Source organism: Anabrus simplex, chromosome 4 (genome assembly GCF_040414725.1).
Source record: "Anabrus simplex isolate iqAnaSimp1 chromosome 4, ASM4041472v1, whole genome shotgun sequence".
NCBI lineage: Eukaryota > Metazoa > Arthropoda > Insecta > Orthoptera > Tettigoniidae > Anabrus > Anabrus simplex.
Genome location: NC_090268.1, coordinates 206,339,196 through 206,358,185, shown reverse-complemented (window position 1 = coordinate 206,358,185; position 18,990 = coordinate 206,339,196). Strand labels below are relative to the sequence as shown.

At 37.2% G+C, this 18,990-nt stretch overlaps 1 protein-coding gene across 1 annotated transcript in view; it reads right to left on the bottom strand.

Moving 5' to 3' along the window:
• Window positions 1–2,301: 2,301 nt before the first annotated feature.
• Window positions 2,302–18,990, bottom strand: part of LOC136871761 (lysosomal alpha-mannosidase) — a 195,518-nt gene continuing 178,829 nt past the window's right edge. Inside the window, exon 17 of the mRNA XM_067145327.2 lies at window positions 2,302–2,648. Within this exon, the coding sequence (XP_067001428.2) occupies window positions 2,382–2,648 (267 nt within the window). The 3' untranslated portion in view covers window positions 2,302–2,381. The remainder of the gene's footprint in view (window positions 2,649–18,990) is intronic.

Sequence of the window (18,990 nt, the reverse complement as noted above, 5' to 3'; positions counted from 1 at the left end):
TGCTTGCTTTATCTAATTGAAGCTCACCAATTGCAGCTTCCGTTGAAGTCATTTGGTTTCCGTGGTTGCTCGTTCTCTTCTTCTCGATGTAGAATTTGCTCCATGGACATCCTTCTTTCCTTCTCTGATATGGTACGGGCTATCTGGACTAGCACTCCCTGCTTGCCTAGTCTTTAAATTAGACATTGGCCCTATACTTGTAAAAACTGATCAGCGTTGATCGTATGAGGAGAAAATTCAGAGATATGAATTTTTCCATATTAGTAGAAATCTCAATCCAACTGAGCTATACTATTTATACGGTACAGACTTGTATCAAAATTCCGTAGACTTGAACTAAACATAGTTCTTCGTCCATAATATTTACTGAAAATAACACAAGCCGTACGCTTGTTTCGTTTCTCGTAGATCCGATAACATAACCGAAGCGACAACACATTGTACAAAAATAACTATGTCGCGGAGCGACCACACACTGTTTCCAAAATCAAATCACGTCGTTCAAAGTAGATGTTCACAGTAGAAGTACTAGTGATGGAGTTCACGTAGTTAGGTTGTAAGTTCGTAAGGTTCCGTTCTCGTGTTGAGAATCAGTATATATCCGGGCTCACCCCCACTCTTGGTAACAGTTCAGTCTCAAAACTCATATACAACGAAGTATCTGATTCGATAGATCGAAGCATCAACTCCCCTTCCCTTCTTCCTGGACAAGTCCAGAAGGCGTGGCGATGATATAGCTGACCAGCTTGCAAGCCTCGCGCACAGGTCGCTGTTTACTAGCCTTGGTCATAAAATAAACCCATGACGCACGCAAAATCCCAAGCTTCAAGAATAACCCTCCGTATACACAAACATGAGATGAAATGGAAACAACTATGTCTCAACATATTGACCGTATTTACAACATAATGAATTCTTATCCTACATAATATAATAATTTAAATAATAAAACGATGTTATCATATATACAATATGATTCCAAAATGCCTTGATTACAAATGATTGACGTTGAATAAATATGTTATTACAAATAATTGCCGATGGCGGATAAACTTGATATCAAATGATATCGCGTAAAATGATATTATATTAAATTAGTAAGGCTGGAGAAGCCTGGACGGTTACAACCTGTTGGGCGCGGCTTTCCTCGTGGCCTGAAGGAAGTCTTTCGGAAGGCGTCATTCATCCTGCAAGGTGGCTGGATCTGGAACGGTATGAATTAATTCTGAAGTTCGCTGGTGATTCAGTGAGGCTTTCAGTTGTATGGAGAAAGCTTTTCCTTGACTTGAGCCGTTGGGTTGCTGGTTGGTACCCATATAAAGTATGGGTCATCAGGTTCAGTGCTTTAGATTTCTCCGGTCTGGACGCACACTCACTGCGAATATCTGGAGGTGGGATACCTGCTAGACAATTAACTTTATCAAGTGGTGTAGATCTCAAACATCCTGTAATGAGTCTGCAGGTCTCATTTAAGGCGACATCCATTTGATTAGCACGACTAGATCTACACCAGACAGGGCTAGCGTATTCTACTGCTGAATAACAGAGGGCTATTGCTGAAGTTCTTAAAAGGAGACGATGCGTCCCCCAGGTTGAACCCGATAATTTCCGGATAATATTGTTCCTTACAAATACCTTCCTTTTGGTGTTCAGACAGTGTGTTCTATAGGTTACTGCTCGGTCAAGAGTTACTCCTAGATATTTTGGAGTGAAGCAGTGGTCTAATATTTTACCTTCCCAAATCACATGCAATTTTCTCGCCGTCTGTCGATTTTTTAGGTGGAAGGGACAGACTTGTGTTTTTGATGGGTTTGGCTTTAGTTGGTTCTCTTGGTAATAACCACTTAGAATTTGTAGAGCATGGGAGAGCTTCTCTTCAGTAAGTTCAAACGTTTCCTCTTGAATCTGATTCCTGCTCGTGGTGCCCCTGGCCAACCAAGCGACCGCTGCTCAGCCCGAAGGCCTGCAGATTACGAAGTGTCGTGTGGTCACCACGACGAATCCACTAGGCCATTATTCTCGGCTTTCTAGACCGGGCCGCTTTCTCACCGTCAGTTAGCTCCTCAGTTCTAATCACGTTGGCTGAGTGGACCTCGAACCAGCCCTCAGATCCAGGTAAAAATCCCTGACCTGGCCGGGAATCGAACCCGGGGCTTCCCGGCAATATTATTATATTTACCTCCTTACAAATGTCATATGCCACTACTACTACTACTACTACTACTACTACTAACTACTACTACTACTAATAACTACTACTACTACTAATAATAATAATAATAATAATAATAATAATTTCCATAATGTTTCTTGATTGCTTTATTTATTGATTTTATTTACATCAAAACTATTTTTTAGGTCTGTTGATATTTAAAACACTACTATTGCAGCAAAACTGTCCATTGTCTGCGGCCACCTTCCTTGTGTTTGCTATTCTTGGGAAGCTCCGCAACCTGAACCACGAACGTCCGGATCTGCATAGGAGCCAGCGTCACACTCAAGGGGTCGTTTCGCTGTTGGTCATTGGTACGAGGGGTCTTCTCACCATTTTCTAGTTTCCACTGAAGTCTCTGCGTGTCTTCTAACAGCTGATTCCCATCCAGGGTGGTCTCTTGGACAGCCACGACGGACAAGCCGGAGAAGAGGTTCTGAAACAACACAAGGAGAGTCACATCGGCCGAACGTTCTGTTCCTGCGACTGCCACGAAGAAAACCGATAGCCTAACACAGGGCTGATTAATATACGGCCCGCGAAGGCATTTTATGTGGCCCCCTGGCTTAAGTTTCAGATTGTTTTTAGTAGATACCGAGAAACCTAGAGGATATAAAACCCATAAAGAAAAATCTCTGAATTATTCGTTTTCTTCCTGACATGATGTTCATTTTACTGGGTTAACTATTTCCACCTTAAAATCAGGTAAGGATTAGACATTCACCATTTGTTTCTTGGAATTACAACTGCAGACTTACCCACTGCTGCATTCCACGGGGGATTATACAGGTAGGTACGGCTATCTTGGGACGTCCACAAGAGATGGCCAGATTACATCCGGAAAATGCTTTGGGAGGTTCATTGTGGTTTACTACTTTGTTACGAACTAACGTTCTTACGAACTATTGATATTTTTAAGTCGTGTAAATGATTTATTTGTAAACAAAAATGCCCCTCTCTAAACGTAGAAAAGTGGACAGTGAGTGCCGTGTTTTCAAAGAAAAATGGACTGATGACTACTTTTATATTGGGAACAGTGGAAAAGTAGTGTGTCTGATGTGCAAGGAAAAATATTTCAGTATTTAAATAATACAACATCAGGGGGCATTGTGATTCTAAGCACAGATCTGTATATTTTAAATACGATGGAGTATTACGGAAGAAAAAGATTTCCAATTTAATGAACGGTCTTACCGCTCAAAAGTCAAATGTTCACAAAAAAGATCGTGGGAAATAAAGCTGCAGTCCGCGCTAGCTATAAAGTTGCACATATATTAGCCGCGTAAAGGAAGCTATTTTCTGATTGGGAGTTTGTGTTTACTTACTGTAACAGAAGAAATATGTCCTGAAAAGAAACGACTGATAAATTTGGCCAGCTTATCGCGGAGCACAATGACGAGAAAAACAGAAGAACTAGGGGCTAATTTGTGTTCACACTTGTGCGAAAAATCAAAATCATTCGAGTGCTTTTCGTTAGCTTTGGATGAAAGTAACGAAGTAACGACGTCTGTGATACAGCACAAGTTTTAATTTTATTCGTAGCATCGACAAAGCGTGCGAAATAACTGAGGAGCAAGAGTCTTCCAGAAGCATCTATGGAAGGCGAGAATTTGTTTTACCAACTGAGTGAAACATCGAAGGCTCTCGATTTGGGATAGGATGGATTGGCAGATATAACAACAGATGAAGCAATGAATATGACTGGTACAAAAACGGAATTAATTAGAAGAATAAGAAACGAATTTACTAACAGAAATACTGATATGACTCTTGAATTACACTGCATTAATAATCAACAAGTGCTATGTGGAAAAGTATTAAATTTATAAGTGATGAACACGGTGACATCTACAATTAAGTATATTCGATCACATGGACTCAATCATTGCTAGTTCAAGTCATATCTGGATGAAATTGATTGTGATTACGGCGATGTAATTTTTCGTAGCAAGGCTTAGTCGTGATGATATTTCGAAACGCTTCTTTCATCTTCGTGAAGAAATAAGAAACAAGCACACATATGAACATGAAACAGAAAGAAGTGGCAGAATTGGGAACGAAATATGGATGTGGGATTTAGCAATACTCACAGATTTAACGCAACATATAAATATTTTGAATAAGGGATTGCAAGGGAAATGCGTGCTTTTAAATTAATTGTATAGTTTTGTATTAGCGTTCCAAAATACATTGAAATTAATAATAATGTTATTTGCTTTACGTCTCACTAACTACTTTTACGGTTTTAGGAGACGCCGAGGCGCCGGAATGTAGTCCCGTAAGAGTTCTTTTACGTGCCAGTATATCTACCGACACGAGGCTGGCGTATTTGAGCATCTTCAAATACCACCGCACTGAGTCGGGATCGAAACTCCCAAGTTGGGTACATTCCTTCACTTTTCATGTTGTACTGAGCGTCAAGAAGCGAACTGAAACAGTTCAGTGCCATATGATCGGTTTATTACGTTGATTAACTTATTGGAGAATGAGTTTGGAAACAGATTTAACACATCTCTTTCCATGCCTAAAAATTAATTTTAAAATTGCACTTTTTCCATTTATTTTCTTTTAAAATTCAAGGCTACGCTGCGGAGATAAAAATAAAATTTTACCTAATGCATGGCTTTTCACGAAACTTTGTGGGAATGTCACCTACATAAAAGTAGATATATCACGAACATTTATTTCATATACAATTAATAGTTTTTCCAAAATATTTTTTCTTTTGAAATTTTTATTTCCATTGTTTCATGAAATTTAATTAACATGTTAAATTCGTAATTAAGTAGATAACACTTCTTTTAAAAGCACTACGTATCGATTTTTTGTACATAATTTATATAAGGAGATATATCGAAATAAATTTTGTGTAATTTTTAAGTTCTAAATGTTTGGACTTAAAAATCCCTACTACTTGAAAAAATTCTGTAATAAAAAATTCCATACTCAGGTTTCTTAATATAGCTGTAATACATATATCATACACATTTTGTTACATTTGGCAGAATATTGTGGGAGAAAAATGGGATTTAAATGTAGAATTACAATTGGCAAACAAAGCATTATTACAGTGATAAATTGTGTGAATTCAGCGGAATAACTTCGTGACAAGAAAAAAGAAACTCAGTTCTTTCAATTTCAGTCATACAATCGATTTTTATCTCCGGAGTGTCACCTTAATACACTCAAAGGTAATGTAATGACCATGATCAATAATGCTGCGCTGATGCAACGTAGGGAGTTCCTTGGTAGAACATATGATTACAGTACTTCTCATACTTTTTGTACTTGTAGTTTACAAACAATCTAACAACTTCATCAGTGACATAAGCAAATTTTACAATGTAAATGTACGGCTTCAATAATAATAATAATAATAATAATAATAATAATAATAATAATAATAATAATAATAATAATAATAATAATAATAATAATAATAATAATAATAATAATAATAATAATTGTACCGGGCGGTACACCTCCACGCCGCTAATTCAAAAGGTGCGCCAGTTGAAACTCCTCTGCTGGAGGAAGTCTGAACTTTATTGACGGTATTAATTTTCTACTTTCTCAGAAGATGTCACTACCTGTAAATTTTGGAGTTTTAGAACTGTGTCATTTTTGATGTGTTTTTGTTTTGCTTGAAGTAAGAAGTGTGAACTTTCTCTTCTAGAGGACACTACTGAAGAACTACAATAGTGCACCCTAGTGCGAAGAAAAAGAACTGTTCTTTGGAGAAAATTTTATTTCAAAAGTTTGTTCTTTGTTAAATTTCTTTCAGTCATTGGTTAAGTTGGCAATATTACCCCTTTCTTTCCCCTTGTTTTAAATCTAGCTAATCCCGAATTTCTGAAATTAATTTTCCACCAATAATGTGTTTCTTCTTCATCTTGTGTAGGGGTTTCTCTTTATTCTCCAATAAAGTGATTGTGGGCGGGTGTTCTCATTCCCCTAACGCCTAGAACCTTCCGCGAGAGTATATAAACTGCTGATTTTAGGGTCTCTGCGCCACTTCTGTTCCATCTTTCAGTGTGTAAAGTACATAGCAGGGGGCGGGAAGCGCCTCTTTCTTCGGCAGCGGTCAACAACAAGGTAATGGCCAATTAATAACTTCTTTCTTTGCTAGCTCAGCAGTTTAACTCTCGGGGCGGGTCCGAAGCTTTTTCCATTATGTAACCTTCCTTAAAATGTAAAGAAACTTGTATCTATTTCATCTTTTAAACTGCATATCGGGATAGAGAGTGCTTAACCCTCTCGAGCTCCCAATCATATTGTTTTGAGGTGAACTTATTTTTCTCAACCTATTCCTCGTTGTTCTTTTCTGAAGTCACCTCTGTAGTATGGGATTAGCCCTTGCATTAACGGCCTAGTGCCAAGTAGGTTTTAAATAAAGTGTATTAGGAGTGCGGAGAGCCTTCTTTCAAGTTGGTATTTTAGAGGCCATATAATTAACCTTTTCTCACTTAATAGGCCTCAGTAGATTGGGTATTTTACCCCTGTGTTTATGTCCGTTGAGGACAGCTTGAAGGTGGAGTTTGGTGTGGCCTGGGAGAGGCTTAAATTTGAGAGCGAGTGGCTCTTTTCCGGAAACTGAGTCTTGTATGCCTCGAGGAGGCTTTACGGTGTAATTTGGAGCAAGTGCTCCAGGGTTTGATTGGGGTCTTCTGCCCCGTTGTTGAAATTTGTATATCGTAAAGTTGGGCTAGTTGCTCAAGAATTGTGTTTTCAGGGCTCGAAGCCCAAATCCTGTAAATACTGTAATTGTACTTTGTTGTCTTGCTACTCCGTACCTGCCATTCTTGTTATTTCTGTATTTTGGAAAGAAAATATAACCTTGTTAAATTTTACATTTAACTTTAATTCCGTAGTTGGAGACCTATTCACACCCGCACCTTCTTTCACCTCTACCTACCACGGAAATCTCCGTAACAATAATAATAATAATAATAATATTTCTTTTTACAATTTTCTTTACTTCGCACCGACACAGGTCTTATGGCGATGATGGGAGAGAAAAAGGCTAGGAATGGAAAGGGAGCGAAAGTGGTCTTAATTAATTAAGGTACAGCCCCAGCATTTGCCTGGTGTGCAAATGGGAAACCACGGAAAATCATCTTCAGGGCTGTCGACAGTGCAGTTCGAACCCACTATCTCCCGGATGTAAGCCCACAACCGTGCGCCTCTAATCGCACGGCCACTCTCTCCCGGTAATAATAATTGTACCGGAGATACACCTACTCCGTACATTTAAACTGAGCGCTTTTTAGAAGGCCATCTGTAATACGAACAGTGAACTGTATGTCAAAAGAAGATTCGAACTTTATCTTCAGGTGTCTCTACTGTCGACTTATGTGCCCCCTCGGGTGGGAAGATGGACAATTAATTTTCAAAGAAATTGGTTTACAAGACTGAAATGTTTGTAGATTGTTTTCTGTGTTCTTAGATTCCTAGAACTGCTGTCCCTTCCTTGTTCATTTAAAGTATGAACCAATCAGGAATTTTGGATATTTATTAAATTAGCCAATCAGAATTGAGGGTGTGTACAGGGCTTCGTCTCAGAGAGTTCCGGAACCTTCCTCTCTGCTATAAAAGCTGGGACCTTTTGGGCCATGCTGTCTTTCCATCGCTCCAATCAAGAGGTTTAGAGTGTGTTTGTAGTGGAGGCAGGGGGCTAGCCTTGCTCGTCGTAGGAAATTCCACCAGCTCAAGGTAATGGCAGACGTCTTTTAATAATGTGATATTCTCAGAAAGCCGACTTGAAGGGGAAAGTTTATACATTATTTCTTAATGTAAATCTATCATCTTTTCAATGTTATTCGAACTTAGGGAATAAAGAGTGTTAACCCTCTTTTAATTCCCATTCAACTTGGTATTGGTGAGACTATGATTTCGTGAAATTTAAAATTATCTCCTCTTTTGGAACTTAACTTTTCTCCATCCAGTCCCCTCTGTAGTTTAGGCTTAGCCTCTGTAACTTCGGGCCACAATCCCACATAGGGTTTTAAGTGTTTCAGAGTGTATTTTCAAAGGAGTGCAATTGTTCGCCTCCTAGCAGTTTGATTCACGGCTAATAAATTAAACCTTTTCTTTTTTTCACTAAGACCATGCATAATGTACACCTTTTGCCTCTGTTAAAAGTGTAGCTATTCCTATTGATGTATAACACAGACTGTCGAATGGATAAGACAGTGGAACCTGTTTGTATTAATCTAGTGTTAAAATTTAGATTGTGCCTTGGAGAGACTTGATTGTAATAAGTTTGGAGAGTAGTCTCCTAGAGGATTAATTGGATGGAGCAGTGGTGTTCTTTAGAACATTTGTAACTTTGGAGCTTTAAATTCATTCTGTAAATTATTGTGTACCTAATTGTTTTAGGGCTTTCAAATCATTATTGTTACTTGAACTGACGAACTCACGTTTGTCTATCCAACTGTTATTTAGTGTTGTTCATCTAGATTTTAATTCAGAAAGAAAGGAAATGAATAAAATTTCAAATTTTAGAGTTTAAAATTAAGATTTGATCTTTTCTCTGTCAATCCATTCACGCCCGCACCTCCTTACACCTCTGTGATCCATGGAATCTCCGTAATAATAATAATAATAATAATAATAATAATAATAATAATAATAATAATAATAATAATAATAATAATAATAATAATAATAATAATTGTTACGGGGATACCCTGGAATGCAGAGGTGTAAGAAGCTGCCGGGGTGAATGGGTGGATAGAGAAATGATCGAAGCATAATGTAAAAACAGTAAAGTTGGAAATTTTAATGATTTCCTTTCTTTTCTCTTTCAGACTTTTAACTTAGGTAAACAGCAACAAACCAGGAGCTCGTTGGCTCAAATAACAATAAAGAACAAAGTTCAGTTAGACAATAAGTTGTAGAATTGAACTTGTAGCTCCGAAGTTACAATATTCAAAAGAGCACCATTGTTCCATTCAATTAATTCTCAAGGAGACCGCTCCAAAACTTATTACAGTCTAGCCTCTCCAAGGCACAATTTCCTAATCTAAATTTCCCTTTAGATCAATACAAAACAGTGTTTACTGATTTACACTTAAATAGGAATGGTTAAAATTGAACAGAGGCAATAAGTACCCATTCTACATGGCCTTAGTGATCAAAAGAAAAGGTTCACAACATCGACCGTAAATCAAAATGTTAGGAGGCGAACACTTTCTTTGGAAATAAACTTGAAACACTTAAGACCCTATGTGGGCTTATGGCCCTAAGTTACAGAGGCTAAACCTATACTACGGAGGGTGACTAGATGGAGAAAAATATAAGTCCCAAAAGAAAGAGAAATTTTAAAGTTTTACAAAATCATAGTCACCCCCATACCAAGTTGAATGGGAATTGAAAGAGGGTGAACACTCTTTATTCCCTAAGTTAGAATAAAGTCATTAGACTTTTTTGAGAATTTACATTTAAAAGATGAGGTTGAACTTTACATTAAGAAAGAATTTTTATATCTTTCCTTCAATCACGAAATTCTGTTACCTAAATTAGAAGATGCTGGAGTTCGTGGTGTTGCATTAGAGTGTTTCCGCAGCTACCTTAGCGGAAGAAAGCAATTTGTTTCCGTCAATGGTTATCAGAGCACGGACAAGGAGGTGAATTGTGGGGTTCCACAATGGTCTATCTTGGGCCCTACCTTGTTTCTGATATACATAAATGATATAAATATTCTAAATTTAAAGGGTAAAATTAAGCTGTACGCAGATGACACAAATGTATTCTACACTGGTGACAAAAGTGGACTCGGTGATCAATAATATGCAAGAAGACATCATCGCAATAAACAAGTGGCTCAGTGTCAATAAATTAACTATGAACGTCAATAAAACTAAACATATGATTACAACTAAGCCGAGTATAAAAAATATTAATCATTCAAAGATATATATTAACAACACAGAAATAGGTGAGGTCGATCACTTTAAATATCTGGGTCTAATAATAGATAAACATTTAAGCTGGGTTGAGCATGTTGATTACATTGCAAAAAAATTTGCTCCAGTATCTGGGCTTTTGAGAAGATTAAGATATATTGTCCGTAGGAAAGTTCTCTCATCCACAGTCACTTACAATACCTGAACGTAATTTGGTCTCGTTGCAGAAAGACATTCCTTCATGAACTTAAGGTAATACAAAATAGAGCAATCAAAAATATCTATAATCTTTCTTTTGACACACCCACTCGAGTTCTATACGCTAATAGTAAAATTATGTCCTTATCTATGTGCATTGCTTTTAGATAATCAATATTAATTCATAAAATTAAACTAAACAGTGTCCTGCACGATAGTAACTACACCCTGAATTCAGACATTCATAATTATAACACACAACAAATACACTCATGTAAGTATGGCAACTGTAGCTTTAAGTTCTCAGCCATTCAATCATATAATCATCTTCAAAGAGATTTAAAATCAGTTTCCAATCTGTCATCTTTCAAAATTAAATTAAAGAAAGTGCTATGGAGTCAGTACCTAAGCAAGTAGATGAATTTCTTGATGATATTTTGTGTAATGGTAGCGTAAAGGAAATATTTAGAGTACCGTTCATGATAACAAATTTATATATTTATTTGCAGCCAATGTATATGTATCTTATTAATTTTAGACGCTAAACAAATTGTATTGTACAATTCCTGTATACGAGCCTTTGGCTTGTTGGAATTAATTAATAAAGTAATATATATAAGTCAGCTTTCTGAAACTATCACATGATTAAAAGATGTCTGCCATTACCTCTGGTATAATAATAATAATAATAATAATAATAATAATAATAATAATAATAATAATAATAATAATAATTGTACCGTGTGGTACACCTCTACGCCACACGTTTAAATCATCCGCCTTAAAGTACTCCTCTACAGGATAAACAGTGAACTTGAAACTGGACCAACTTAAATTTTTCCTCTGAAGATGTCACTGTGTGAATTTCGACTTATATTTGTTTATTATTTATCAAGAAGTTTGGACATTCTCTCATAGATGGCACTGCCGTAAAAACTATGATCATGCACCCTGGTGCGAAGTGAAGGAACTTTATTTGAAGAAATTTTGTATTCATAAGTTTGTTCTTTACTAAATTTCGTTCATTCAGTTGTGGGTTGGCAATATTTATCTTTCTTTCCGCCAGTTTTGAATTTAGCCAATCCAGAATTTATGTAATTAATTTCTAACCAATCACTGGCTTCTTCTTCGTTTTGTTGTGTAACTTTAAACTAATCAATAAAAGTGAGAGGGTGTGGCTTTATTATTCATGAAAGGTCTCGAACTCTCCCCGAGGGTTTATAAACTGCTGATTTTCTCGTCTCGTGGCCACTTGATTAACATTTAAACTAGTGTATGGACGTGTAGCAGGAGGCGGGAGGCGCCTCTTTCATCAGGCAGCAGTTCTTCAGTATGATAATGGCCTCTTAACATCTTATTTCTCGCTAGCTCAGCAGTCTAACCCGCGGGAAAGGTCCGGAACTTTAATATGTAACCTACCTTTCTGTAATGTAAATTTCTGCCGGCTTATGTAAATATCTTTAATTGTAAATCGGGGATAGAGAGTGCTTTACTCTCTTGACCTCCCCTTCATTTTGGTTTGAGGTGACTACGTTTTGGTAACTGATTTTCTTCTCTTCCTTAATGTATTAAATAATTCTTATACGAGTCACCTCCATAGGTTGGGATTAACCCCTGTTTCATCGCCTTGTGCCTGTTAGGTTTAAAGGAGATACATAGAGGAGTGCAAGTATCCGCCTCCTTCCTTTTCTTTGGGGCATTTATTTAACGGTTTTTCTTTTGCTCGAAGGTCCTGTAGGTTGGGTATGAGATACCCCTGTTTCAATTTGTAAGCTGGGCCATGGAAGGCCAGAAAGTGTAAGACATTTTTGATGTTGCCTTGACTAGGCTTGGAAAAGTGAGATCGGGTCTGCTCTTTTCTAGTATTGTAAAAGTGCCTCTAAAAGGCTCGAATTTGTAATTCACAGAACCAGTGCTCCATGTATGAAGGAGTTTTCTGAACTTGAAAGTATTGTGCTTGGTATATTCGAGCTAGAAGCTCAAGGAAATTGTAAAGCGAGGGGCGTAAGGCCCAGAATTGTTCTGAATCTTGGCTTTTCCTAGTCTTGTATCTGATTGTCGGTTATTTGTAGACTTGTTATTATTTGTTGAAATTCTATATGAAAATTGTTAAGTTTTGTCATTTTCAAAAATATAACCTTTAATGAAATTTTAATTCATATCTCGGCTTTGTAGTTAGACCCATTCACCCCGGCACCTTCTTTCACCTATGCTGATCCACCAACCTCCGTAATAATAATAATAATAATAATAATAATAATAATAATAATAATAATAATAATAATAATAATAATAATAATAATAATAATAATAATAATAATAATAATAATAATAATAATAATGGTTTCCTTGAATTTGTCTTACGAATCCTGCAGTTTCTCCTGATATTTGCTTCATGGAAAATTATAACATGACTAATTCTGTCAATGCAGATGAGCCTTTCAAATAAATTTCACAACATAAACATCCTTTTATTCATGAAATGTTGAGAAGCAGTCTGTATGCAGATGAATCTGACCTTTATTGCATACATATATTGACCAACTTTTACACACCTTGCACCTTCTACTTGCATTTTCTTCATGGCGAATGATAACATGAGCAATTTGGTCTTCTTTCTCTGTTTTTAGTTGGGTGCCCGATGTTACTCTTTCTTCTCAGTGGTTGCTCTTTTGGATCCAATTCTAAATCTTCCTCTGCACACTTTCACAGACACAAAATTATGTGCGATCTGAAGTTTCTTTGACTTATCGTAGAGCCTGTTTCCAGGTGATATATCTTCCAAGTATTCAAAATCACACTGTACATACCATTAGAAAATAATGGGCAATGCCATTATCTTGTAAATCCATTCCTCCAATTCCTTGATTGTACTCTTGGAACAATTAATCAATCAATCAATCAATCAATCAATCAATCAATCAATCAATCAATCAATCAATCAATCAATCAATCATTACCGATCTACATTTAGGGCAGTCGCCCAGGTAGCAGATACCCTATCTATTGTTTCCCTAGCCTTTTCTTAAATGACTGCAAAGAAATTGGAAATTTATTGAACATGCTTACTAGGATTATTCTAAAACAATATTGTTAATTGTTTTAGAATAATCCTAGTAAGCATCCACTCAGAGTTCTGACTTAGAGTTAGAATTCATGGCTGATGATGCCTGCAATGACAGGTGAAACATGTACCATAATTAAACTTAATATGATGACAATGTTATAGTCCTAAAGACTTTACTAGTATTGAATAGGTGGTTTCAATAAATTAATTGTTTAACATTTAATAATTGAATTTCAGTACCGGCAAAATGAAAGTAATCACTTATAATAAGCTCATCTCCTTTCTACCAAGTCTTCCCAGCCCAAACTTTGCAACATTTTTGTAACGCTACTCTTTTGTCGGAAATCGCCCAGAACAAATCGAGCTGCTTTAATTTGGATTTTTTTCAGTTCTTGAATCAAGTAATCCTTGTGAGAGTCCCATACACTGGAACCATACTCTAGTTGGAGTCTTACCAAAGACTTATATGCCCTCTTGTTTACATCCTTACTACAACCCCTGAATACCCTCATAACCATCTGCAGAGATCTGAACCCTTTATTTACAATCATATTTATGTGATTACCCCAATGAAGATATTTCCTTATATTAAGACCTAGGTATTTACAATGATCCCCAAAGGGAACTTTCACCCCATCAACGCAGTATTTAAAACTGAGAGGACATTTTCCTATTTGTGAAACTCACCACCTACTTTTAACCCTGTTTATCATCATACCATTGGGGGGTCTACGTTGCTTTACGTCCGTAGGTTTAACCACTACCCTGCCCTACACGTGTCCCCCGGGTGGTGCTAAGAAAGCAACAGTGATAAGATGAGACCGAACTGTCGGAAACGACCTCTCGGTCAAATAGCGAACAAGAAGGAGATGTGTGGTCCTTTTCAGGACCTTGAAGTTCGTAGAATTGGACCATCGCTGCGCATTTGTCAATTGAATATCGAAGGGATTAATCGAGCAAAATGTGAGTACCTTTCCAGGATTGCACTGAAATATGCAGTTGATGTCATCGTGCTTCAAGAAACACACACAGCGGACGAACTACAGTTACAGAGTAGGGGGAAAATTTCAGGCTTTAAATTGTTAGCGTCTAACTATCATCAAAATTATGGCCTTGCAACTTATGTCAGGAATGATATACAAATTACCAATTACTATCAGTAAACTCTGAAAATGACATTTTTACTACTACAGTTAACATTGAAAATTTGACAATAGTTAATGTGTACAAGCCACCAGATATTACTTGGCCTAATCCTCCTATACCTTCTCTGCAGTATCCTACTATATATCTCGGTGATTATAACAGTCATCATCATCTTTGGGGATATAACAAGGATGACTCTAATGGTGAAGTTCTTACGGACTGGATGGAACTGAAAATTTGAATCTGATTTTTGATGCTAAGGACCTGCCTACCTTGCAATCAGCTCGCTGGTCTCGGGGCTACAGCCCAGATCTTTGTTTCACAAATCGGCTTCATAATTCACACAATCAAGTTTGACGTACAGTACTCAATGATAGTCAACACAGGCCTCTTCTCTTGGAGGTTAGGATGTCTTTACCTGTTGTTCGATCACATCCTAAACCGAGGTGGAAGTTCAAGAAAGCCAACTGGACTGAATTTGCAAAGCAAACAGACTCCAATATAAGATGGATCAAACCAACATAAAACAACTACAGCAGATTTGTAGGGGTTATAAAAGGTGAAGCGAGACGACGCATCCCTGGCTGGAGTTCAGATAGTGAGGAATTACTACGAGAATATGAAGAACATCCTAATTCCGACAATGCAGCTGGTCTCCTCCAATCCTTGGATGAGAGTCGAAGAAGGATCTGGCATGAAACAGTGGAATCCCTAGATTACACCCATTCTAGCAGAAAGGCCTGACCTATAATTAGGAAATTGGATTCTTCAAACCCTGCAACTAAGAGATAAAAAACAGCCATCAATCTGAATGATTTTGCTAATCATCTAATATCAGTTTCCAAAAACACAAAAGAGAAGCGAACCAAAAAAGATGTCAAATTAAAGTTGAACATCGAGAAAAGAGCAGCGCCGCAGTCTTCTGAATTCTGTACTCCATTCAAAGAAGGGGAAACTAAAGCTGCAATAAAAAGTATGAAACTTGGAAAAGCTGCAGGATTTGATGGAAATTATCCTGAATATTTGGTTCATTGCGGACCAGCCACATTAAAATGGTTAACCAACTTCTTCATTAATATTCTGCAAACTGGAAACATCCCACGTCTGATGAAGAAAACAAAGATAATAGCCATACTGAAACCAAATAAAGATCCATCTAAAGTGGAAATCTACCGTCCAATAGCACTTCTAAGTGTTACATATAAACTCCTTGAGCGACTGATCTACAATAGAATTTATGAGACAATCAACAGCTACATTCCTATAGAGCAAGCAGGATTTAGACCCGGAAGAAGTTGTAATGATCAAGTACTGTCTGTCACCACGTATATCGAAAATGGATATGAGAGGAAATCAGTAAGCGTGGCTGCCTTTTTGGATCTATCAGCTGCCTATGATACTGTCTGGCAAGAAGGACTCCTAACATTTTTGAGTGTGATCCCATGTCGTAAACCTACGGCCTTACTTAGCAAATGCTTAGTAATAGGTACTTCCAGGACTACGCTGATAAAGACAGAAGTATAGTGTTTTTAATTAAACGATGGTTTACCTCAAGGATCAGTCCTCGCCCCCCCCCCTTCTTTTCAGTCTGTACATATACGACTTTCCAGACACATCATCAAGAAAATTCATTTATGCTGATGACATTTGTTTGGTGACTCAGTGCTCCAACTTTTATGATGCTGAAACTACTTTACCCACTGATCTGGAAGCCTTGGATGTATACTTCAAGAAATGGTGCCTTCACCTAAATCCTCAAAAAACAGTTATATCTACATTCCACTTACACAACAGACAGTCTAATTACAAACCAACAATAAAATTCCGAGGTCAAGTGTTGCCGTTCTGCAGTACACCAAGCAACATCTCTCAAATGTAGCTGCTAAAGTAAAAACTAGAAATAATATTCTTCAGAAACTTGCTGGTACATCATGGGGAGCCAATACTCATGTTCTAAGATCAACAGCATTAGCCTTATCATATTCTGTTGCTGAATACTGCTGCCTCTCTTGAATCAATAGTGTTCACACAAAGAAGATCGATGTACAACTCAATCAGGCAATGTGCATAATCACAGGTTGCATTCGGAGCACGAACACACGATGGCTTCCTGTTCTCAGCAATATTCCACCTTCAGCCCTAAGACAATCAGAAGCTCTCCTAAAGGTTTGGAAGAACATTCAGCAGAATCCCCAACTACCGATCCATCAAGATATTACGCACACTCAACATCAACGACTAAAATCAAGGAAACCACCTTGGCGTACAGCAATGGATCTTGAAAGAACCTCTTTTCATGTTAACAGTTCATGGAAAGCCCAGTGGGATCAGTCTTCAGGAGTGAACAAACATCTAGTTGAGAATCCTTCTAAACGCGTACAAGGATTTGATCTTCCAAGACGATGGTGGAGAATCATCAATCGGATAAGAACTGGACAAGGCAGATGTGGTTATCTGTTTTGAAAATGGGGATGGACTAGCTCTGAAGATTGTGATTGTGGTGTCTCTTCTCAGTAATTCCACCATATTGTTGCTGATTGCCCAATTCGATCTTTCAAAGGAACGCTAATGGACATTCACCGCACATCGGATGAAGCAGTTGATTGGGTCAAAATGCTAGACCTAGAGTTGTAGTATTGTACGGACTTGTGACTACGCACATTTATCCTGAAACTATATACATGTGTGTACATAGATTCATCGTACGATAAATAAATCATACCATTGCCTATAATCCATATCACAACATTATCGAGGTCATTTTATAGTTACTCACAATCTTGTAAGTTGATTACTACTCTGTACAGAATAACATCATCTGCAAAAAGCCTTATCTCTGATTCGACTTCTTTACACAAACAATTGATATATATATAAGAAAACATAAAAGTCCGATAATAGTGCCTTGAGGAATTATTCCCCTCTTAGTTATTACAGGGACAGATAAAGCTTCGCCTACACTAATTCTCTATTTTCTAGAAAGAGAGCCACCCATTGTCACTATTTTGTCAAGTCCAAGTGCACTTATTTTTGCCAGTAGTCTCCCATTATCTACCCTATAAAATGCCTTAGATAGGTCATTCACGATACAGTGCAATTGACCTCCTGAATCCAGGATATCTACTATATATTGCTGGAATCCTACAAGTTGAGCTTCAGTGGAATAACCTTCCATCAACCCAAACTGCCTTCTATCAAACCAGTTATTAATTTTGCAAACATGTCTTATATAATCAGAAAGAATGCTTTCCCAAAGCTTACATGCAATGCATGTCAAACTGACTAGCCTGTAATTTTCAGCTTTAAGTCTATCACCCTTTCCTTTATACACAGGGGCTACTATAGCAACTCTCTATTCATTTGGTATAGGTCTTTCATGCAAACAATAATCAAATAAACACTTCACATATGGTACTATATCCCAACTCATTGTCCTTAGTATATCCCCTGAAACCTTATCAATTCCAGCTGCTTTTCTAGTTTTCAACTTTTGTGTCTTACTGTAAATGTCATTGTTGTCATAGGTACATTTTAATACTTCTTTAATATTAGTCACCTCCTCTATCTGGACATTATCCTTGTAAACAACAATCTTTACATACTGTTGACTGAATACTTCTGCCTTTTGAAGATTCATGCATAAACACTCCCCTTGTTTATTAATGATTCCTGGAATATCTTTCTTGGAACCTGTTTCTGCCTTAAAGTACCTATACATACTCTTCCATTTTTCACTAAATTTATGCTTGCCAGCATGTTATCCTTAGCTGACTTCTTTGCTAGATTCAATTTCTTAGTAAGTTCCTTCAGTTTCTCCTTACTTCCACAACCATTTCTAACTCTATTTCTTCTCTATTATAATAAGGTGGGTCTTTACCATTCCTTACCACCTTTAAAAGTACAAACCTATTTTCACATTGCTCAACAATTGCTTTAAACGCATCCCAGAGTCTGTTTACATTTTTATTTACCATTTTCCACCAATCATACTGTAGTTACTTTTTAAAAACTCCCTCATGCCTGTTTTATCAGCCATATGGCACTGCCTAATAGTCCTAATTTTAATATCTTACTTTCTTTCACATTTATTTTTAACGATCACAAAAACAGCTTTGTGATCACTAATACCATCTATTACTTCGGTTTCTCTATAGAGCTCATCTGGCTTTACCAGCACCACATCTAGAACATTCTTCCCTCTTGTTGGTTCCATCAGTTTCTGAATCAGATGCCCTTCCCATATTTGCTATTTGTTGGTCATGTTTCCTGTCATTAGCATTACCTTCCCAATTGACATTTGGTAAATTTAGATCACCCGCTACAATCACGTTCCTTTCCTTATCATTTCCCACATAGCTGATTATCTTATTAAATAATTCTGAATCAGCATCAGTGCTACCCTTTCCCGGTCTGTGCACTCCAAAGATATCAAGTTGTCTATTATCTTTAGAGATGAACCT